This window comes from Vitis vinifera, chromosome 7, assembly GCF_030704535.1.
Source record: "Vitis vinifera cultivar Pinot Noir 40024 chromosome 7, ASM3070453v1".
NCBI lineage: Eukaryota > Viridiplantae > Streptophyta > Magnoliopsida > Vitales > Vitaceae > Vitis > Vitis vinifera.
In genome coordinates, this window is record NC_081811.1 from 4,780,577 (window position 1) to 4,804,401 (window position 23,825).

At 31.6% G+C, this 23,825-nt stretch overlaps 3 protein-coding genes across 3 annotated transcripts; 2 read left to right on the plus strand and 1 right to left on the minus strand.

The window, feature by feature from the left end:
* Positions 1-1,138: 1,138 nt before the first annotated feature.
* LOC100260558 (Golgi apparatus membrane protein-like protein ECHIDNA) lies at positions 1,139-10,536 on the minus strand. Its single transcript, XM_002279053.4, has 6 exons — positions 10,388-10,536; positions 8,929-8,985; positions 8,641-8,844; positions 8,447-8,506; positions 2,196-2,322; positions 1,139-1,612 (listed from the first exon to the last, which is right to left on the minus strand). The coding sequence occupies exons 1-6, from the start codon at positions 10,400-10,402 to the stop codon at positions 1,524-1,526; spliced, it is 552 nt and encodes a 183-aa protein (XP_002279089.1). The 5' UTR covers positions 10,403-10,536; the 3' UTR covers positions 1,139-1,523.
* Positions 10,537-14,208: 3,672 nt separating this feature from the next.
* LOC100255485 (galactinol synthase 1) lies at positions 14,209-15,914 on the plus strand. Its single transcript, XM_002279078.5, has 4 exons — positions 14,209-14,687; positions 14,790-15,110; positions 15,210-15,344; positions 15,444-15,914. The coding sequence occupies exons 1-4, from the start codon at positions 14,358-14,360 to the stop codon at positions 15,684-15,686; spliced, it is 1,029 nt and encodes a 342-aa protein (XP_002279114.2). The 5' UTR covers positions 14,209-14,357; the 3' UTR covers positions 15,687-15,914.
* Positions 15,915-20,341: 4,427 nt separating this feature from the next.
* Positions 20,342-22,049, plus strand: LOC100250305 (galactinol synthase 2). The gene is made up of 4 exons (XM_002279121.5): positions 20,342-20,815; positions 20,918-21,238; positions 21,338-21,472; positions 21,572-22,049. Exons 1-4 carry the CDS (start codon positions 20,492-20,494, stop codon positions 21,812-21,814), a joined length of 1,023 nt encoding a protein of 340 aa, XP_002279157.1. The 5' UTR covers positions 20,342-20,491; the 3' UTR covers positions 21,815-22,049.
* Positions 22,050-23,825: the final 1,776 nt, after the last annotated feature.

Below are 23,825 nucleotides of genomic sequence, written 5' to 3' on the forward strand. Positions count from 1 at the left end.
ACACTTTATAAGATCAGTTGGTAAGTAAGGACTTTGAAAAAAAGGTGATGAGTTTGAAAGCCAAAAGAGAATTTTAACATATCAAATATATTATTTACATTTGGATAGAGTTGAGATTTTTATGGTGGCTTGGAGTGTAAGACTTGTAGTGTCAAATATTGAGATTTTTCTATGCATCCAACCATGTAAAATGTGATGTTAATAGCTACCACTATGACCTAATTTACACTCATTCCACAGCAAATTTGTCATGAAACACACTCAATTCGAACCCATAAACCATCTCTCTATTTGATCTTTTTGGTTATAGCCCAATTAAGTTAGGTTGTTGAAGAATATTAATTGCTTTCAAAAGGGTTGTTATGCAAACGATTAGGATTGGGTTGACACCATCTACCAATTAAAAAAAAATGGAGATATTCTCCAAATCACTACTCCACTCAATATGATTTTGGGTTTTGTTTTTGATTTGTTTCTCTTTTTTTTTTGGGGGGGGGCTGGTGTTTAATTAAAAAACAGAAGACCTCACACAGTTGACCAATCATGGTTTTTTTTTTTTTTTTCTTTGGAGGTCGGAGTGGAAGTTTCTCACACAATTCTAGTTTGGACTCCTGGAATTGGTTGGAGAAACACTATAATTATTATATTGCGAATCATACCATGGCACTTTTGACATTAGAAACGAAGACTCTGTTGGAGACTGTTCCCATGGAGACTGCATATGGGTGATTCTGACTATGCTTCTTCCCAAATGATGAAAATGCACTTCCAACATCCTGTTCGGTTCCTAGGAAAAATGAGACAGCGTGATAGACTCAAGGTGTTCACATGGTGATAATGATGCGTAGTAGTGCAGCGTCTTCCAACCTAGGCTAGGTTGGGCCAGATTGAAGTGTTGGAAATTGGAAGTGTCCTGGGAGCCTGGTTTGAGCATATAACAATCAAGTGTCTTTTTTTTTTTACTTTTTTTTTAATTTTTTATTTTCATTGGCAAAACAAAGAAATAACGGGGAGTCTGGTGTCTATATGCAGCACCAAAGACAGACCTGACTGGGAAAGAATGAACAAACTATAGGAAAGATTTAATTAAGCTCAACAATTTAAGAAGGAAAGGCCCACAAAATTTCCCATTAAGGAGTGCAGTAAAACCAGCTGAAGTTGGTCCTCACTTTAAATCAATGAATAATCAGATACACTGAAGTACATTAAACAAGAAATGAACGAGTTCAATTCCAGAAAAGAAAAAACATTAAAAGCATTCTCAGTCATTCTTTCCATCTCTTTGTATAGTACAAAACAACACAACACAAAATTGACCTCCAATATTTATCTAATGTTGGCTAAAGAAATGAAGTTAAAAAAAAACCGAAAAAAAAGGCAAAGTGGCATATATTCCTGATAAAGCCAGTGGGGAGACGAAAAAAAAATTAAAATCATACAGGTATCAGCCGGTAATAAGCCATGACCAAGATGGGGTTCATGTCTTTCCTAGTATGAGTGATTCTTCTCCCGTTCAGGGAACCTTATACAACACTGAATGCTGATTGCAATGTTGATGAGAAACGAGATGCAATGGTTTGGGTGGCAAATTGTTGAATCTGCTTCTTGGCATCTGGAAAAAGGCAAAGCAGTTTTTAAGCTTAAACAAGGGTTAGATAAGCGGTTGTCAGAATCCATGAGCTCCTCCTGTTTGAGAGTCATCACACTAGAATATGAAAACGAGAGTTTCCTAAAACATTTCGTGCATTTCTATTTCAATGCATTAAACGCAATACCAGCGTTAGTGTTCCTTAATTTAGAAGGAACTTTTATTGACCAGTTCAGAGGCCCCAGCATCTCAATACTGACCCAAATGGCAAAAATGCAAGTGGATGAAAGCAACACTTTTCATGAGGATCAACCAGCTCGAAAATGATGATGACATGGAAAGTCAGAACACTCCTATGAAATTGATTTATATCAGAACGTCCAGCCATTTGGCTAACATCACTGAGAAGGACATAAGTGATGATGGACCCATTTTTTAGCAAAATTATTCTTTGTTATGTAATCCTTTCACACCCATGGAAAAGAATGCTCTTTTGCTTAAGGTTTATAAGCATGGGTATGTAAGAGCATTAAAAATCACCTCTAAACAAACAATATTATACTGCTACTAAATATAGGAAAGGGTCGAAAGAAATGTAGCTGCATACCTTTGCGACATCTAGTGAATCCAACAATGTTTGCAATGCTGAGGCTCAAACAAACGCCCACAACTAGGACATAGTCAGGTTCAAATCTTATGATTGAAAATATTCCTAGGAAGATCCAGGCAACAGCCTGCATGAAAAAAAGCCACAGTAAGAATAAAATTAAATGAAAAGAAAAATTCAAAGATATTTATCGACTTTTCAATGCTGCATGGCCTAGATAAAATCCATTGTCAATACAGAGAGCAAAGCGTGATGATTTATATTCTGCTAAATGATGTATTAAATATCACCAAGCCCTCTTATTATTTTCCCATCTTTCTAAGCAATCACTAGTTACCTATAAAATGAAATTTTCAAAACAGTATTTTCCCCATTTTTCGCCTTTGCTAGGTTACTCCATTTATCTAAGCCTAAAGCCTGAATATTTGGCACAGCCATAGAAGTCTTGATTTTTCTACTCCACTTAGTTAAATGATATCTTCCAGTAAAACATATGCCCTCACCTCCCTTTTCACAACTTCAGCCTAGGTCCTTTAGTCCTCTCCTCATCCATGTATTACCAACCATGCTGCTTCTTAATGACAGTAATTGTTTCTGTTTGTAGCACATGACCAAACCTTTGCACCCAATTGTCATTCTATCAGCAATTATACAACTTATAGTTTTTGGATTTTGTTCATTATAACTCTGCCCTTAATTCCTTGTCCCTCCACTAGTCAAACTCTAGATCTTCATTTGAACTCCACTCATCCATTACAAAGTTTTGTTTCTCTTGCTTCCAGAATTTAATAGCATAAATGAAAGGTTGATTTATTGAGTGTAATGAATTGTTATAACAAGTTTAGTCTTAGCTCTAATAGTCACCATTTCTTATGCAGATATTTCAAGGATTTAGGTAGAATCAATCATAACCATTTTGGTTCTACAAGTCAGATTTCTCTGGAATTCATTATAAACTTCTCTGATTAATGAGCTTAGAGCTCTTAGATCATTAACTGAGTTGCTCATTTCCTCTCTTAACTGTTTCTCCCTCAAGCATTCTCTCAAACACTTTATGTTTTCTTTGAATTTTATCTTGGTATCAAAGCTTTTGATCCTTGAAGGCCTGCTTCCATGGCGTCCAAAGGTTCCTCTTCTTCCAATGTTACTCATCCTCACTATAATGGTGCTGGTTTGAGTTGAAGTGGCATTGGTTTGAGTTCAAATGCGCAAGTCACTACTCCGATTATGCCATCTTTGAATCAAGCATTCACCATCAGGCTTGATCGGTTGAATTATCACCTATGGTGTACTCAGATGCTCAACATTTTGATTGCTAATGGCTTACAACTGATCAATTGATTTTTTGTCGTTTATTGCATCAAAACAAAATTTATAACCTAATTCAACTATGCTAAAATAACTCTTGCCCAAACAAAAGGTTTTTTTTTTTAGCAAAAGCTACGGTATAGTATAGCGGTCTTAGGTGTCGTCCATAGGGATGGATTATTTCCAGTAATTAAGGCTTTAATGAGGGGAAAAGAAATAATCGTGATCAAGTGAAATTGGATTGACAATTCATGATAAAAATTCAAAATAACAATGAAATGAAATGAACAATAAAATGTAAAATAAAAGGAAATTAATAAGAAAAAAAACTCTCAAGAGTTAGGATTTTCTAGAAAACAATCTCTATGGTGAATAGATGTTGAGATCTATTTTTCATCAAGTTAGATTAAAAACCTAAATTCTCATCTAAACCGATTTTAAATTTAGCTTTAATTCTATACCTAATTTCTCTTCAAATTAGGTTATTCCAAGAGATCAATTTAAACTATATATTCAATTCATCTTAAATCATCTTCCAATGATTCATACAATGCAACTATTCGATTTCATTAAATCTAGTTTTCAGAATTTAATGAATCTATCTAGTTTGCAATGTAATAGTCATTCAAAATAATTTGAAGAGAGAAATCCTCAAAATTCAAGTAATCAATCAATTGGATCAAATTACCTTTGCAATTAAAACTCATTTCTCTAATTCACCATAGATCTTGCCTCTAGATCCTCCATTCTTCGAGAAAAACAAGATTTAACTACTTATGCTTGGAGATTTGGTCTCACAAGGCATGTTTGACTAGAAAGAAAATGAAGGAAAATGAAAAAAAATAAAATTCATTAAGAGAGAATCTAGAAAATTCTACAATCAAAAGTATCCAAAAGCTCTTTAATAAGAAATTCAAGTTCCTATTTATAGGCCAAGGTCAGGTGGACACTTAGCAACCTCTCATTGGTCTTCTAGAACCTTCCAAATCCACAAATCTGGAGTTTAACATCAAACTCACAATTTCGCATGAGCTTCGTCCATTTCACACGAAGACTGTCATTTTCGCACGGTCGTGCGAAATTTAGTGGAGCAATAGCAAAGAGCTTTCTGGACCATTTCGCACAGTCATGCGAATCTGCAACATTTGATTTTTGAGCTTCCCTTTGTCATTTTTTCCATTTCCTTCTCTTGATTCCACCTTAACTACTTCCAATTAGCTCAAATCCTAGTCCAAACCAATTGCATTACTTTTTTTCATTATGCATTTGGATTATCACCAACATTATTTGTCCTCTTCAATTCGATTCATTTCTTTTGTCACCAATTTATCAAAATCATACCTTGAAATGATTCCAAAACTTCATAAAACTTGTTAGTAACTCTTGCAAGGGCAACAACATATTAATTAGACATTTTAGGCATAATTACTACTCAAAAGATGTGAATCTCATGAGAATTATTACCTAAAATATGTTGCTTTTGAGTAGTAATCAACAACCCTATCCACTAGGGTTTCTTGAGAATTATGAGATTGTGAATCCAATTTTCATCTCTAGCAAGGACAAATAATGTTGGTGATAATCCAAATGCATAATGAAAAAAAGTAATGCAATTGGTTTGGACTAGGATTTGAGCTAATTGGAAGTAGTTAAGGTGGAATCAAGAGAAGGAAATGGAAAAAATGACAAAGGGAAGCTCAAAAATCAAATGTTGCAGATTCGCATGACTGTGCGAAATGGTCCAGAAAGCTCTTTGCTATTGCTCCACTAAATTTCGCACGACCGTGCGAAAATGACAGTCTTCGTGTGAAATGAGTTGGATCTACTCATCCCTAATTGAAAGTGTGATGTCTCAGATCATCAGTCTCAATTCTACCTCTTAGATTTGGAATGCTATCGAGACAATCTTCTCCACCATGTCAAAGGCTCTAATTATGCAACTTTGCCTTCAACTTCAAACTATGAAGGAAGGTGGCTAAAACATGATGGAGTATCTTCTCAAGGTGAACACCATTGTAGATAATCTCGTAGCAATCAAAGAATCAATTTCTGAACAAGATCAAATCCTCTACTTGCTTGAAGCATTAGACATAGATCACAACTCCTTTGTGGTTTCCATGATCTCTAGACATGAAACTTTGAGTGTAGAAGAGATCCACAGCATGTTGTTCACTCATGAGCATTGCTTGGAGTAACAACATGCCATTGATGAGACAAATCTTCATCAGGTGAATGTAGCTTCTATGCAATGTCAAGGAAACAACAATAAGAATCAAAAGCTTGGACACTTCAAGTTTCAAGGAGGAAATCAGAATCCAGGCTAGCAAGAATTCAATCAGCAGTAGTCTGTCCATGGTTGTGGATGTGGTTTCTACAACAAAAACAATGGCAACTCAAGCAGAGGCAACAGCCAAGGTAATTTTAGTAACAATTTTGTCAATATCCCAGTTCTAATTTCTAATCCTTGTGTTTCACCTTTTGCATCTTCTTTACCTTCTACTTCACCTTCCTCATCATCACAACCTTCTCCTACTTCTTTACCTTCTTTGGCTCCTTTGGTTTCTTCCCCTGCTCTTGTGTCCCCTCCTTCTTCTCCTTTCGATCCTTTACCACCTCCTATCCTCACTAGTACTCATCCAATGATAACACGTGACAATGACAGTATTTTTAAGCCTTGGTTGTGTCTGTCCAACCTCGTTTCCTCTTCCAAAATTTGTGAAAGTTCCTTTTTTGTGAGGCCATTAAGTTGACTGAATGGCAATAGGCTATGACACTTGGGTATGAGTAATACTTGGATTGTGGTTCCCCAATCTCCTTATCAGAATGTAATTAGATGTAAGTGGGTGTACAGGTTGAAATATAAGCCCAATGGTAGTATTGAATAGTATAAAGCTCGATTGGTGGCTATGGGGTTTCATCAAACTCTTGGTTTTTATTATTTTAAAACATTTAGTCCTATTTTGAAGTCCACTACCATCCGGGTTGCTCTTATTTTAGCCTTAGCAAGGGGTGAATCTTCAACAGCTTGACATCAATAATGCTTTTCCTCGCTGATGACTTGGTTAAGCAAATTTTTACAACTCAACCTTAGGGGTTTGTGGACTTGCACAAACCCAATTATGTGTGTAAATTAAACAAGGTGCTTTATGAGTTGAAACAGGCTCCACAAGTCTGATTTACCAAGCTTAGTACTGCTCTTCTCCAACGTGGTTTTTGCATCTCCAAAGTTGATACTTCTATGTTTGTCTATCAGCAGCATCAAGACATGTTGGTTGTCTTAGTCTATGTGGATGATATTTTTGTGACTTGCAGTGGTAATTTGCTTATTCAGTAGCTCATGTTTTCTCTTAATTCTCAGTTTGCTTTCAAGAACTTAGGACCTCTCAGCTTTTTCCTTGGTATTTGAGGTTGTTCGTTTTGGTTCTACTCTAAACTTTGTTCAACAAACACATTCAGGATCTTCTTAATCATGTTGGTTTATCTCATGCAAAGCCTATGGCCACTCCCATGTCCTCTAGTCCTCTTCTCTTTATTTCTGATGGAACTATTGGAGGATCCTAACTTGTATTGTAGCTTGGTTAGTGCTTTGCAATATTGCACTATAATGCTGCTGGGTATTTCCTATACTGTTCATAAACTATTTCAATTTATGCATGCACCTACCTTGGCTCATTTTCAAGCAGTCAAAAGAGTTATCTGTCCTGTTCAGGGCTCTTCTCTCTATGGTCTCTCTTTGCAGCCATATTTTTCTCTTGATCTGCTAGATTATATTGATGCCAATTGAGCTTGTTGTCCTCATGATAGGAGTAGTACTAGCAGTTATTGTGTCTTTTTGGGTGCTAATCTTATCTCTGTTTTTTTTTTTTTTTGATAGACAAAGGCAGATTGAATTAATAAACACCTAAAAATAGGGGGCACACCCTAATCTTATCTCTTAATCTACTTGTATCTAGTTCTAGCAAAAAGGTGGTCTCTCACTCGAGCGCAAAGTTTGAGTGCAAGGGTCTTGCTAATGCTACAATTGAGCTCACTTGGATCCAGTCTTTGCTTTGTGAGCTCCATGTTCCTCTTCTTTGCACTCTTATCATCCTTTGTGACAATCTTAGTATGACTTACCTGGCTGCTAATCCTATGATGCACTCTAGTCCCAAGCATGTTGAGATTGATTATCATTTTGTGCACAAGCATATTCTATAGAAGACACTTATGTTTGGTTCATTTCATTTGATGAACGATCTTGTTGATGTTAAAGCCTTGCCTACTCAAAAGCTAGTTTCTGAAGCAAGCTCACGGTTGTTTCTACACTTGTGTACTTAAGGGGATGTTAAGTGTTATGAATTGCTAGAACGGTTTTAGTCTCAGCTCTAATAGTCCTCTTATGTCAATATTTCAGGGATTCAATTAGAATTAGTTATAACCATTTCGGTTGTACACAAAATACTTCTGTAGAATTCACTATAAACTTCTTTTGTGTAATGAGCTATATACTTATAATTTAGAGCTCTTGGATCACTAACTAAGTTCGCTCATTTTTTTTCTCTTAACTCTCTCTTTCTAGCGTTTTTTTTCCTTTTTTTATTTATTTATGAGTAAAGTCAATTGTATTAAAAAAAAAAAAAAAAATCTTTCTCTTTCTAGCGTTCTCACAAACATTTTATGTTTTCTCTAAATTTTATCTTATTTTACTATCACTTAATCAATCTTGTCCTCAAATCATCTCTTCCCTTCAACCTCCACACTTCAATATCATTGATACCATCCTCTCCAAACAAATTAAAGAAATATGTCAATTCACTAAAAGGGAAATGAAGGAAAAAACATATGCATGCTCTTTAAAAAACATTTCTTGCATAAATTTGTCTTCTCTACTTTCCATCAATAATTATGCAACAATCATGTTACTGGGCAAGTACTCTGCAACCTTAAAACCAATATTTACTTACATTAAGGTAAATTGTCCACCAAAAGAGCCAAGAATCCTTCTTGTTCATCCGAGCCAATGACTACATCCAAAAACAAATAAAATAATTAAAGGGATTGGATGAAATGATTTGTTGAGTGAGTATGAAAATGCTAAATCAAGTATCATAGACACAAAAAGGAAAGTCAAGCCTTAATGCACTAATAAATTAGCAACCTCTTGGTCAAGGCATTCGAACTTCCACACACTCTCACCCTGCTCATTTATTTCATTCCACCACCTAAGCCCAACTAAGATCCTTCCACTAACATTCTTGACTACCCAAAAATCAAGGGCAGCAAGAACAACAGTAACCACAAAAATGATCACAAAACTGTCAAAGAACAATGCTGAAAGAATGTAGAATGCCAAAGCCGCAGCCTGTCAAAGTTCACAACGCCAAATCATAAAGTTAGGTTGACTCCATTAAACAAAAAAAATGCTGAGTAACAGTTACATACTCACCTTGAAGAGCACATGAAAGAAGCATGTCTTTGGGTTGGCATAATTTTCCCCTGCTGGCTGCACATTGAAGTAATAATAATGTTACTTAGAATATGAGAAGTAATCTTAAGCAAGCCATTGTGGGTCCTGGTTGGAGTTCGATTGAATTTCATGAGAGAGCAAAACTCTATAACAACAGTCAGTCCAACAGGATAGCATATTTCAAATTCACAGGGGCCAATTGTTTTTGAGAACAGCACATTCATTTTTTTTTCCCTTTCATGAGTTTTGGTTTTATCTCATATGCAGAAAAATTGCTTCTTTCCTTTCTCATGGGTTTTGTTGGACTAGCTTTGAAACTTTGATTAGCAGTGTCTAATCATTAGAAACAAGAAAAGCTTTGAGACACAAGTTTAAAGAGCAAGCTCCAATTTTAAATGGAAAACAAGGATTATTTTTAATCACTCAGAGTGCAAACCTATCAAGAAATATGGGTCCTTTATATGACTATGAGACATAGGTTATAATTTCATGTCCATAAAAATTCTGTGGTTTAAACACTCAACAACTTCAGTGAGGTCACTCTGGTTTACATTCCACAAACAATCCATCAGTAGCATTGCAATATCCATAGTTACAAGTGCAATTAATTGGGTTCACTACAAAAATTCCAAATCCTTTCCTCAGTCTTAACATTGTATTTGTAAATGGGTCCCTAAGAAGTGCGCCATATATCAATTCCCAAATGGAATCAATTGGTTGGTAAACAAATATGTGATCAACCTAAACAAATGCAAGCCCATATGAAAAAGAATAATTTGAATAACTTTAAATCATCCAACAATAAGTTTCATTAGCAATATGTTTGATTGCGTGTTTTAGTTTCCATATTTTTAGAGTTAAAGATTTCTGTACAAACCCTCCTTAGCTTAAGCAATCTCAACAAAAACTTCCATATGCCAAAAAATGAAAATAAAGGACTTCATTGATAATGGCTTGACTGATTATCAAAGAACCATAGGTTTAAACAGAGATTATGATATCCCTGGAAGAATCATAATTCTAACCTAATCAAATGTTACTTCGAATTCTAATCATAACACGGTCACAATTATCAAATCAAAACCTCCAAATTCAAAAGAGGATGATTGTCTTGAGATAAAAATAACAAGAATTGGTGTATCTTGCTCACGCTAATGCAATAATACTCCAGCCCGTATTCCAACATACCAACCAGCTATCATATTCCAAATTTTCTTTCCGTTTCTTTCTTACGAATTCTCAGAAACAATACACAAAAGTCCAACATAATTCCGCATAAAATCATCAGAAACACACCTAGACTCAAAAATGCAACAACTCAGAAACACAGATCTAAGATCTATTAAGAACATCCCAAAAAACACCAAAAGGACAATAAAAATTGCTAAGATCTGAAACATTACGATCCATATATTACATATAGACATAGATATCACACCTGGTTCTGGTCCATGGCGAGATACCGAGGAAATTATCTACCAATGTTTGATGCGTTCGTCGAGAGCTTGGAGACGATCTCTTGATCTAGCGCCTGAGAAATGGGCCGGATTGGGCTGACACTGACACCTTTAATTTTGGGCTGGGCTTACCATAGGCTGGAGCCATAATATGAAATGGGCCTCCTTTAACCCATTCCAAAATGGGCGGAGAAATCTCAGAAGGGGTCTTAGCTTGGATGGCCTTGGTTCACCCGAACACGGACAAAAAATGATTTAAGACAAGCATTTAGCGCACATTGTTTCTGCCATTAATTTTATGTTTATAGATATAAAAAAAAAAAACTAAAAATTATGCCAGATTTGAAACCCATTTATTATTATCAATATTTAAACAAACATTTTATCAGACTAATCAAATAAATTATTATTTTATTTTCAATTATGTTTGGTTTATAAGAAATATTAAAAAAATTACAAAAAAAAATAAAAATTAAAGAGAATGATTTTTATTTTTTTATATGGGGATGTCATGAAAAAATCCAAAAAAATAAACACCCCTCGATAATTGAATAAACAAGAGAAATTTTTATATTTTTTTTTTCCTTTTGTTATAGTTTTCTTTTTTTCTTTTCTTTATTTCAAGAACCAAACATAAGGGTGAAAAAACAATAAGAGAAACATAATTTATATATATTTTCCTTTTTTAATTTTTAAAATTAAAATATTTTATATAAAGTATAAAATTTTTTATATAAAAATAAGAGGGTGTTTGGTAAAACTTAATACTTATTACTTAATAATTTAAATTGACTTTAAATTATACTTAAATTGTTAATTTAAGACTTATACTTAATTTTTACTTTAAGTATTAAAATTGTATAATAAAATTAACTTAAATTTTATTTTAAATCATCAAATTGACATATTTATATTTATAAATTATAATATGGATATAGAATGTAGAGTTATAATGGAAGTAATGAAAAAACAAAAGAAATCATAAAGGTAATTAGGATAAATATGGATAAAAAGATAAAATAAAAATATAGACTTAAAAATAAGTTAATTCATTTTTACTTATTAAAATTTTATTTTAGATCATACTATAAGTCATTTTACTAAATATATTTAATTTATTTAATAATTTAAATTAAATTATTAAGTTGGTTTATCAAATACCCACTAAGATATAACTTGTGATTTTGATATCTTTAAAAAACTAAATTAAATAGGAAGTTAATTCCAAGGAGATAAATGGAGTTGGGTATTGATTTTCCAACACTGGTTAACTCGGACATTAGTTGGGATTTGTACTCAACCGACGCGAGAGGTTATGGGCTTGGAATGGCCCATCGACGCTGCAAAGTCAATTCAAGGATAGCGTTGGACCCCTTATAAGAACTGATGGGCCTCGGCCTTGGCCCAATTGCATTAATATTCGTACGGACAAAGAAAATGGGTCCTAATCATGGTCCAGTAAAGGCGCTTATTATCTGAAACGTCTTAAAGACCATGGTTTGAAATGTCGGGAAATTTCAGTGATTCGACGGATTTATCGACGATATTTCGATGATATTGGCGATATTACGGCATATTTGCCGATTTTTTGGGAAATTTCCTGATTTTTTTGTATCGCCTCACTCACAGCCCAGTCTCAGTATAGCCCATTCACGGTCAACCACAGCCCACTACAGCGCCACTCACATCCCACGTGCGGTTTTTTGTACAGCCTCACTCACATCATTAACGCGGTCAACCCTTCACATGTTTTTTGCCATGGATCCGGCCATAAGGGTTGAAGTCAAGACTTCTACCACTAGGAACCAACACCTCTTTTGTAAATATATATTCAATTTAAATTTCTTAAAGTTCATTATTAAAAAAAATTCTAATTATTTTATTTTAAATTTAATTTAATTGATTAATAAAAATATAAAAACCAACATTATAATATTCTTAATAAGTCTTTTTTTTATATAATTTATATGATAAATAAATATAAATATTAATAAATCATATAAATCATAATTTATTTTACATTATTAAATGCATTTGAATTAAATAAATTATAGTTTTAATATTAAATATATCTCATTAATCTTATTTTAAAAAATTACTATCATTTCATTTTTAAATTTTTTATATTTATCCTTTTAATGTTGAATGTCTTTATTTTAAAATATTAAAAATATAAATTTATTAAAAAAAACTAAAATATAAAAATAATAATAATGAAGTTATAATAATTTGTAAATTAAAATTAATTTGATAAGATAAATAATAAATTATATATTAAGACTAATATATCTTTGATTACGAGATATTTTTTTCATAATTATATCTATATTAATTACACTTATAAATTAATTTTAAAATATATGTTTTTATCTATTTTATTATTTTGAAAATTTTTAAAAATATTTTTATAAATTTTGAATAATTTTTATTGATATTTTTATCAAAATATATATTCATATTTATTTGATAAATCCATAAAATCTAATTATTCTCTGTCTGAAGATATTTTAAACCATGGTTAAAATGCGGACCTACATGCAGTCTACGGATATTTTAAACCATGGTTAAAACCCGGGCCTACGTGCAGATGCAAACAAAATACAGCTCAGCAATTAGAAAGGGTTAGAAAAGTCTTGAAAGAATTGTGAGCCACACGTCACTTGAGAAAAGTATTTAAAAGTTAGCCCACGAATTTGATGCTGTTGGCCCACTACCGTTGATGTGGCCGCCCCAATGGCCCTATCAAATTTTTCTCAGCTTTCCCTGAATTGCACGGACCTCAATTTTTTCACTATTTTTGTCGGTTACTGAAGATAAAAATATTTATAATATTCTCACTGAATATTTTATTTATTTATTTACATTAAATTTATTTATTTTTAAATAAATTCATTTTTTTAGGATGTCTTTAAAGATAAACCTTTTTTTCTTTTAATCATGAAGTTCGATTGGTGTGTAATTCTACTTAAAATAAATTAAGTGTATGTTTAACAAAAAATTTTAAAAGTATTTTTAATTTAAAAGGTATTTAAAAAAAAAACATGAGATGAAATTACTTATAATGCTATTTGGTGAAACATTTTATAGATATATTCTTTTAAAAAATATTAAGAAAATACTTTCATTTTAAAACATGGAGAACATTCTTAAATGTGCTTTATTTAATTTCTATTTTTAAAAAAATTAAAATTTATTTTTTAAATAAAAATAGGAGAATCCGACATTTTTATTAGTTATAGAATACTCTTTTTGTAATAGAAACGATGATAAGATGAGTTTTCTTTTTTCTTTTTTATTTTATTTTTTATTTTATCTATCCTGCCCTAAGGGAACATATTTAAAATTTAAATAAATAAGTTAGAAATAAGTTTGAGATTTTTTTAAAAATATATAACAGATTGGGTGTTAAGTCCTTATATTCATTTTATGTACAAAATTAATTTACTTTAATTTTAAATTTTTTATTTTTAATATGTAATAATAATAAAAAATATTTTTTAATAAAATAAATTATAAAAAATTATAATATTTTAATTATTTATAAAATATATTTATTTTAATATAATAAAAAAAAGTTAGATTGAATGGGCGAGGCAAGATAAGTATAAGAAATTTGCGTACCATTAACCCATAAGAAATTGATTAGCCCTTTCTAGTCTCTTCCACATGCCACGTCTCCAGAACCTTCCCGGTGACACTGCACAACCGTTGGATCATACCTGAGGCACGTGTCAGCAGGCAACCCAAGATCATATGACCTATGAAGTTACCAAATTATGCTCACCCTCTTCAATTTTAAATATCATTTATCGCTTATTTAAGCCACAAACGCGCCATCGGCATCCTCAATTAAGAAGGAAAGACAACCCAGAGTCAGATTCTCCAGCCTCAGCTCTCTCTAGAACCGTCGTCTCTCTTCCTTCCCATCCACTCTAGCACATTCTCGCTCACATGGCTCCTGAAATCATCTCCGCTTCGGGAAAACCGTCCAGATTTTTGAAACCGGCTAGTCTTCCGGACAGAGCATACGTGGCCTTCTTGGCCGGTAACGGGGACTACGTGAAAGGTGTTGTTGGGTTAGCCAAGGGGCTGCGGAAGGTGAAATCCGCTTACCCGCTTGTGGTGGCGGTGTTACCGGACGTGCCGGTGGAGCACCGCCGAGAACTGGAATCCCAGGGGTGCATCGTCAGAGAGATTGAGCCGGTTTACCCACCCGAGAACCAGACCCAGTTCGCCATGGCCTATTACGTTATCAATTATTCAAAGCTCCGTATCTGGGAGGTACGTGATAGTACTTTCTCATTACCTCTATCACTATTTTTGTCATTTTGCATGAATCTTTGCATGATTTGTAGATTTACATGCCATTTTTGTATGAATCAGTTCGTGGAGTACAGTAAGATGATATACTTGGATGGGGATATTCAAGTCTACGATAACATTGACCACCTCTTTGAGCTACCAGACGGACATTTCTATGCAGTGATGGACTGTTTCTGTGAGAAAACATGGAGTCACACGCCACAGTACAAGATTGGATACTGCCAACAGTGTCCGGAAAAGGTTCAGTGGCCAGCGGAGCTGGGTCAGCCGCCTTCACTTTACTTCAACGCAGGCATGTTCGTGTTTGAGCCCAGCCTCTCCACCTATGAAGATCTCTTGGAAACCCTCAGGATCACCCCTGCAACCCCTTTTGCAGAGCAGGTAAACACATAAGCTTTTGCTGATGATATTCTTCCAACATAATCCGGTTGTGGTTCTGGGATTTTGTTATTTAGGAAAATGTGTATGTGTTTTTGGCAGGATTTCTTGAATATGTACTTCAGCGATGTATATAAGCCTATTCCTCTGGTCTACAATCTTGTCCTTGCCATGCTGTGGCGGCATCCTGAGAATGTAGAGCTTGATAAAGTGAAAGTTGTTCACTACTGTGCAGCGGTGAGTACCAAAGAAGATTGATTTTGGGAGATTAATTCGCAAGTTATAACCTGTGGTGGTTATGTATACTAATACAAATATTTGTGAACGGTATACCAGGGGTCGAAGCCATGGAGGTACACAGGGAAGGAGGACAACATGCAGAGAGAGGACATTAAGATGCTGGTAAACAAATGGTGGGAGATATACAATGACAAGTCATTGGATTACAAGAAGACGAGGATGATGGCGAATGATTACAGCAGTGTTTTGCCGGGGGAGCAGGTGAATTTGGAGCCGTTCATTGCAGCTCTTTCCGAGGTGGGGCATGTTGAATTTGTGAGAGCCCCTTCAGCAGCCTAGAAGAGGCCAGTACTCTCGTGGAGAAGAGGATCCAAGGGGCATGCAAGCAGATGACCGGTGAATTTCCATTTTCGAGATGAAAATGTTGGTTATTTTTGTGGTTTGGGGGTTTGTCACGGTTAGTGAATTTTTACGTTGTTCACTTGTAATATCCTTAATGATTGCCCACTACAAGGCAAATTACTTCCAGTCATACATAAAATCTCAAAGACACTCTGTTTTATCTGCTGTTGAACTCTGTTTTTTTTTTTTTTTTTGCTCTTTTTCTCCCTCCTTTTTCTTTTTATTTATTTATTTTCTTTGGGAAATGGAATTGAAATACGTGGGACAAGAATCGTATAGGCTTATTTGAGACAACAAAACATCCACCCAGTCCCAGTCGCGGACCTGTTATGGTGAAGGCAAGTTGATTAAGGACGGTACAGCAGGGCACTTAATTATGGCTAGGTTATATCCCAACTTGTGGGTAGAAAAAAAAGGGTAATATTAAAATGAGAACCAATTTAAAAAGCATTTTTGAATTTAATTTAATTTTAATTTATTTGTTATTTATAATTTTGAAGTTAATTTTAACTTATTTATTAAGAGGAAAAATTATACTTATAAGAAGGATTAAATGTACATAAAAAAAAATATTCGTATGTGAAAAGAAAAGAAATATTGAAAAATAGTAAGAAAACTTTATTTTAGGCATAACTAATGATTGGTTGAAAGTTTTCATTATCATTCTCATTTGACATTTCTTTTTACCATATAAGTGATTTGATTTGAATGGAAAGTTGGATACTAGATCTTTAAGGATAAGGAAGGAGATTAATTTAATCAGATTTCTTTTTATCTCTTTTACTTTTTTAAATTAAAAGAAAATAAAAAAAATAGAGAGAAAAAAATAAAAGAAATAAAAAATAGATTTAAAATTAATAAATTATTTTTATATATATTTTAAAACTCATTTCACTTATTTCCTATATAATTTTAAAATATATAAATTATTAATTAATTTTAATTATATTTATTTTTTTTATAATGAAACTAAAAATTAAAAAAAATATTATATATAAGGGTGGAGGTTAATTTAATTACATCTTTTCTTAATTTATTTTAAATTTTTATCTGCTTAGTTTTAATATTGAGGGAAAATACTAAAAAAAGAAAAGAAAAAATAAAAAAATAAAAAAGAAAATTAGAAAATAATTTTAAAATTAATAAATTATTTTTATGTGTTTTTTCAAAGTTATTTCACATGTTTCTCTATGTAATATAAGGATTAAATAAATTTTAAATATTTTAAATTTAATTATAATTGATTTTTTTATATAACAAAATTAAATATAAAAAATCATTTTTCTTAATATTTTATTTTATTTTTATTGTTTTTTGTTTAGTATGCAGAAGCTCTCATTCCACTTGTGTCGGCAAAAACATCATTGTAAATATATTAAAAGAAAAACATAAAAAATAAAGCAAATCACGTAAAAGGTACACAAAGTTTTAATATGATTTGATCAATTATGACTATTTTCACCAATGAGAAAGAACATTTTATCATATGATAGAAAATATTATAAAGAACAAAAATCTAAAAAAATACAATTACGAGATCTCTATCTTAAAATATGAGCCGTTTTACTTCATTAAATGTTTTTTTTTTTCATCACATTTACTTCCCAGTAAACCCCCTTTCTCTACTAGATGTATGTCGTTCTTTCTCATATTTTTATTCCATCTCTCTCATAACTTTTTTTTAAAATAAAATATTTATAAAGATATTTCTATTAACTTCGTAAGAATCTAATTATTATCACATATAAATTAAAAAATATTATATATAATATTTCTTTTACAAATATATTCCCCATCACTTTCCCGCCAAACATAGGATAAATGATGCTCTTTATGTCCTAATCTTTCCAAACTTTCAAGTATTCTTTTACTTAGAAATTACAAATTTGATACAAATTGGGCCACCATTTGAGAGTCCAATCCCTCCAGCCAGATTTATAGGTGAGTTTAACTTGAATTGAAGAAGTAGGAATGTAAAAATACTGGGATTGACATGAATTCAAGATCAGAAAACCCCCGAAAGCCAAATCCAGCACATTATTGATTTATTTTTATTTTATTATAATATAAAAAACATAAATTATAAAAAAACATAAATTATAAAAAAACACTAACTTTCTTAATTTTTAATTACATTTTAATTATTAAAATATCTTTAATAGTTATAGTTAAAGTTTGAGCTTATGAATAATTATTTATGTTAAAATAATAATTAATAATTTACAGTTTTGACACCTTTTTGTTTTTTGACTTGAAGAAAAAAAATAGTAGTAACTTATATAAAAAATGAAAAATTTTATTAAAAAAAATTAAACTTATTTCATGTCTTTAAAAAATTACTTTTAGAAATGTAAGTTAAATAGATTTTAAAAACTATAATTTTTCTTTAATATAAGTTGTTATTTTTTATAGGTTGAATATAACATGAAATAGGACAAGATAATATATCATATCTCATTTTTTATTGGTAATATTAGGGGTGCAACTTGTACGGGTTGGTTTGACCCAATTGGAACCCAATCCAATGTTTGGGTGAACTTAGGCAAATATTTCCATTACTTGAGTTAAACTTGAATTAAGTTTTTTCAACTCGAATTCAATTTGAATTGGATCCAAGCTAAGGTTTAAAAAACTCGAGGATAACTCGAACTTGATTTAATATTTTTATGATATTTATAATGTTAATGTTTATTATTTTAAATGATAATATTCATTTTCTTTTTAATTTTGGAAGAAAAAAATATCAAATTATAATTATATCACACAGTTATTACTTTTTAAAAAAGATATATAAGTTTATTTTTACTTTTTTTTATTATCTTGAAATTTTGTGCTATTTATTATTTAAATTTTGATATAAATATATAGAAAATAAGTTTTTTTAAAAACTATTATAGATGAATTTTAAATCTTTCAGCACAATGAATCCAAATAATTTGAGTCTAACTCAATCAACTCGAGTTTAACCCAATCAACTCGATCAACTTGAGATCAACTTGAATTTAGAAAATAAGGTTAGGCTAGGCTTGGGTTAAGTACTTTGGGTTAGAGGACGAGTTATGTTAACCTTAACTTGATTCTTTCTTAATTTGTGTTGGATTTGAGTTAGCTATTAACTCAACCAACTCGCCCAAGTTGCCATCCAAGTTGCAGCCCCAAGTAATATTTTAGGATAAGTTATCTTATCATATTTCATATATTATATCTTATATTTAACAAAATAGGATATTTAACAAAATATGCGTTTGGTATAAAATAGGTAGTAAGATACTTTGGTATAAAATAGGTAGTAAGATACTAAGATAAAATGTCTTTTTTCTCTTTTTATTTTTTTTCTTTTATACATATTAATTTTAAATAATACTCTTTATTTATTTATTATAATATCTAATGGACACTACAAAACGTTGTATAGATCACCTAGTAAAATGAAAATATTAAATCAAATTAAAAGTGTGTTCAACTATTATTTTAGAAAGTATTTCTAATTTTTCTAAGATTTCAGTATTAAATATATTAGAAGCATTTCTTAAAATCATTGTGAAATAAACTCTAATTTATATATTTAAAAATCACTTTTATAAATTTTAAAATTTAAGTTACTAAAATTCTTTTGATGTCTTAATTTTTTAAATAATTTTTAAAACTTTTATTTATTTTTAAATAAAAGGAAATCTATTAGTTTTTGGATCTTCCCATATTGTTTACCATTAACAGCCATGAGGCGTTACCTCTTTTTTTTTTTTTTTTTAATCGTGAAGTTCGATTGACGTGTAATTCTGCTTAAAATAAATTAAGTGTATGTTTAACAAAAAATTTTAAAAGTATTTTTAATTTAAAAGGTATTTAAAAAAAAACATAAGATGAAATTACTTATAATGTTATTTGGTGAAACATTTTATAGATATATTCTTTTAAAAAATATTAAGAAAATACTTTCATTTTAAAACATGGAGAACATTCTTAAATGTGCTTTATTTAATTTCTATTTTTTAAAAAATTAAAATTTATTTTTTAAATAAAAATAGGAGAATCCGACATTTTTATTAGCTATAGAATACTCTTTTTGTAATAGAAATGATAATAAGATGAGTTTTTCTTTTGTTTTTCTTTTATTTTTTATTTTATCTATCCTGCCCTAATGGAACATGTTTAAAATTTAAATAAATAAGTTGGAAATAAGTTTGAGATTTTTTAAAAAATATATAACAGATTTGGGTGTTAAGTCCTTATACTCATATTATGTACAAAATTAATTTACTTTAATTTTAAATTTTTTATTTTTAATATGTAACAATAATAAAAAATATTTTTTAATATAATAAATTATAAAAAATTATAGTATTTTAATTATTTATAAAATATATTTATTTTAATATAATAAAAAAAAAGTTAGATTGAATGGGCGAGGCAAGATAAGTATAAGAAATTTGCGTACCATTAAGACTCTCTTCCACATGCCACGTCTCCAGAACCTTCCCGGTGACACTGCACAACCGTTGGATCATACCTGAGGCACGTGTCAGCAGGCAACCCAAGATCACATGACCTATGAAGTTACCAAATTATGCTCACCCTCTTCAATTTTAAATATCATTTATCGCTTATTTAAGCCACAAACGCGCCATCGGCATCCTCAATTAAGAAGGAAAGACAACCCAGAGTCAGATTCTCCAGCCTCAGCTCTCTCTAGAACCGTCGTCTCTCTTCCTTCCCATCCACTCTAGCACATTCTCGCTCACATGGCTCCTGAAATCATCTCCGCTTCGGGAAAACCGTCCGGATTTTTGAAACCGGCTAGTCTTCCGGACAGAGCATACGTGGCCTTCTTGGCCGGTAACGGGGACTACGTGAAAGGTGTTGTTGGGTTAGCCAAGGGGCTGCGGAAGGTGAAATCCGATTACCCGCTTGTGGTGGCGGTGTTACCGGACGTGCCGGTGGAGCACAGCCGAGAACTGGAATCCCAGGGGTGCATCGTCAGAGAGATTGTGCCGGTTTACAAGAACCAGACCCAGTTCGCCATGGCCTATTACGTTATCAATTATTCAAAGATCCGTATCTGGGAGGTACGTGATAGTACTTTCTCATTACCTCTATCACTATTTTTGTCATTTTGCATGAATCTTTGCATGATTTGTAGATTTACATGCCATTTTTGTATGAATCAGTTCGTGGAGTACAGTAAGATGATATACTTGGATGGGGATATTCAAGTCTACGATAACATTGACCACCTCTTTGAGCTACCAGACGGACATTTCTATGCAGTGATGGACTGTTTCTGTGAGAAAACATGGAGTCACACGCCACAGTACAAGATTGGAGACTGCCAACAGTGTCCGGAAAAGGTTCAGTGGCCGGCGGAGCTGGGTCAGCCGCCTTCACTTTACTTCAACGCAGGCATGTTTGTGTTTGAGCCCAGCCTCTCCACCTATGAAGATCTCTGGGAAACCCTCAGGATCACCCCTGCAACCCCTTTTGCAGAGCAGGTAAACACATAAGCTTTTGCTGATGATATTCTTCCAACATAATCCGGTTGTGGTTCTGGGATTTTGTTATTTAGGAAAATGTGTATGTGTTTTTGGCAGGATTTCTTGAATATGTACTTCAGGGATGTATATAAGCCTATTCCTCTGGTCTACAATCTTGTCCTTGCCATGCTGTGGCGGCATCCTGAGAATGTAGAGCTTGATAAAGTGAAAGTTGTTCACTACTGTGCAGCGGTGAGTACCACAGAAGATTGATTTTGGGAGATTAATTCGTAAGTTATAACCTGTGGTGGTTATGTATACTAATACAAATATTAGTGAATGGTATACCAGGGGTCGAAGCCATGGAGGTACACAGGGAAGGAGGACAACATGCAGAGAGAGGACATTAAGATGCTGGTAAACAAATGGTGGGAGATATACAATGACAAGTCATTGGATTACAAGAAGACGAGGATGATGGCGAATGATTACAGCAGCGTTTTGCCGGGGGAGCAGGTGAATTTGGAGCCTTTCATTGCAGCTCTTTCCGAGGTGGGGCATGTTGAATTTGTGAGAGCCCCTTCAGCAGCCTAGAAGAGGCCAGTACTCTCGTGGAGAAGAGGATCCAAGGGGCATGCAATCAGATGACCGGTGAATTCCCATTTTCGAGATGAAAATGTTGGTTATTTTTGTGGTTTGGGGGTTTGTCACGGTTAGTGAATTTTTACGTTGTTCACTTGTAATATCCTTAATGATTGCCCACTACAAGGCAAATTACTTCCAGTCATACATAAAATCTCAAAGACACTCTGTTTTATCTGCGGTTTAAGCCTGTTTTATTTGTTCTTTTTTTCCCTCCTTTTTCTTTTTATTTATTTATTTCTTTGGGAAATGGAATTGAAATACGTGGGACAAGAATCGTATAGGCTTATTTGAGACAACAAAAGCGGACCTGTTACGGTGAAGGCAAGTTGATTAAGTACGGTACAGCAGGGCACTTAATTATGGCTAGGTTATATCCCAACTTGAGGGGTAGAAAAAAAAGGGTAATATTAAAATGAGAACCAATTTAAAAAGCATTTTTTAATTTAATTTAATTTTAATTTATATGTTATTTATAATTTTGAAGTTAATTTTAACTTATTTATTAAGAGGAAATTTTATTTTTTAAAAACTATACTTATAAGAAGGATTAAATGTACATAAAAAAAATATTCGTATGTGAAAAGAAAAGAAATATTGAAAAATAGTAAGAAAACTTTATTTTAGGCATAATTACTGATTGGTTGAAAGTTTTCATTATCATTCCCTTTGACATTTCTTTTTAACATATAAGTGATTTAATTTGAATGGAAAGTTGGATACTAGATCTTTAAGGATAAGGAAGGAGATTAATTTAATCAGATTTCTTTTTATCTCTTTTACTTTTTTAAATTAAAAGAAAATAAAAAAAATAGAGAGAAAAAAATAAATAAAAATAAAAAATAGATTTAAAATTAATAAATTATTTTTATATATATTTTAAAACTCATTTCACTTATTTCCTATATAATTTTAAAATATATAAATTATTAATTAATTTTAAATATATTTAATTTTTTTATAATGAAACTAAAAATTTAAAAAATATTATATATAAGGGTGGAGGTTAATTTAATTACATCTTTTCTTAATTTATTTTAAATTTTTATCTGCTTAGTTTTAATATTGGGGGAAAATACTAAGAAAAGAAAATAAAAAATAAAAAAATAAAAAAGAAAATTAGAAAATAGTTTTAAAATTAATAAATTATTTTTATGTGTTTTTTCAAAGTTATTTCACATGTTTCTCTATGTAATATAAGGATTAAATAAATTTTAAATTTTTTAAATTTAATTATAATTGATTTTTTGTATATAACAAAATTAAATATAAAAAAAATCATTTTTCTTAATATTTTTTTTTCTTTTTTTATTGTTTTTTGTTGAGTATGCAGAAGCTCTCATTTCACTTATGTCGGCAAAAACATCATTGTAAATAAATTAAAAAAAAAACATAAAAAATAAAGCAAATCACATAAAAGGTACATAAAGTTTTAATATGATTTGATCAATTATGACTATTTTCATCAATGAGAAAGAACATTTTATCATATGATAGAAAATATTACAAAAAACAAAAATCTAAAAAAATACAATTACGATATCTCTATCTTAAACCATGAACCGTTTTACTTCATTAAATGTTTTTTTTCATCACATTTACTTCCTAATAAACCCTCTTTCTCTACATGATGTCTGTCATTTTTTCTCATATTTTTATTCCATCTCTCTCATAACTTTTTTTTAATATAAAATATTTATAAAGATATTTCTATTAACTTCATAAAAATCTAATTATTATCACATATAAATTAAAAAATATTATATATAATATTTCTTTTACAAATATATTCCCCATCACTTTCCCGCCAAACATAGGATAAACGATGCTCTTTATGTCCTAATCTTTCCAAACTTTCAAGTATTCTTTTACTTAGAAATTACAAATTTGATACAAATGGGGCCACCATTTGAGGGTCCAATCCCTCCAGCCAGATTTATAGGTGAGTTTAACTTGAATTGAA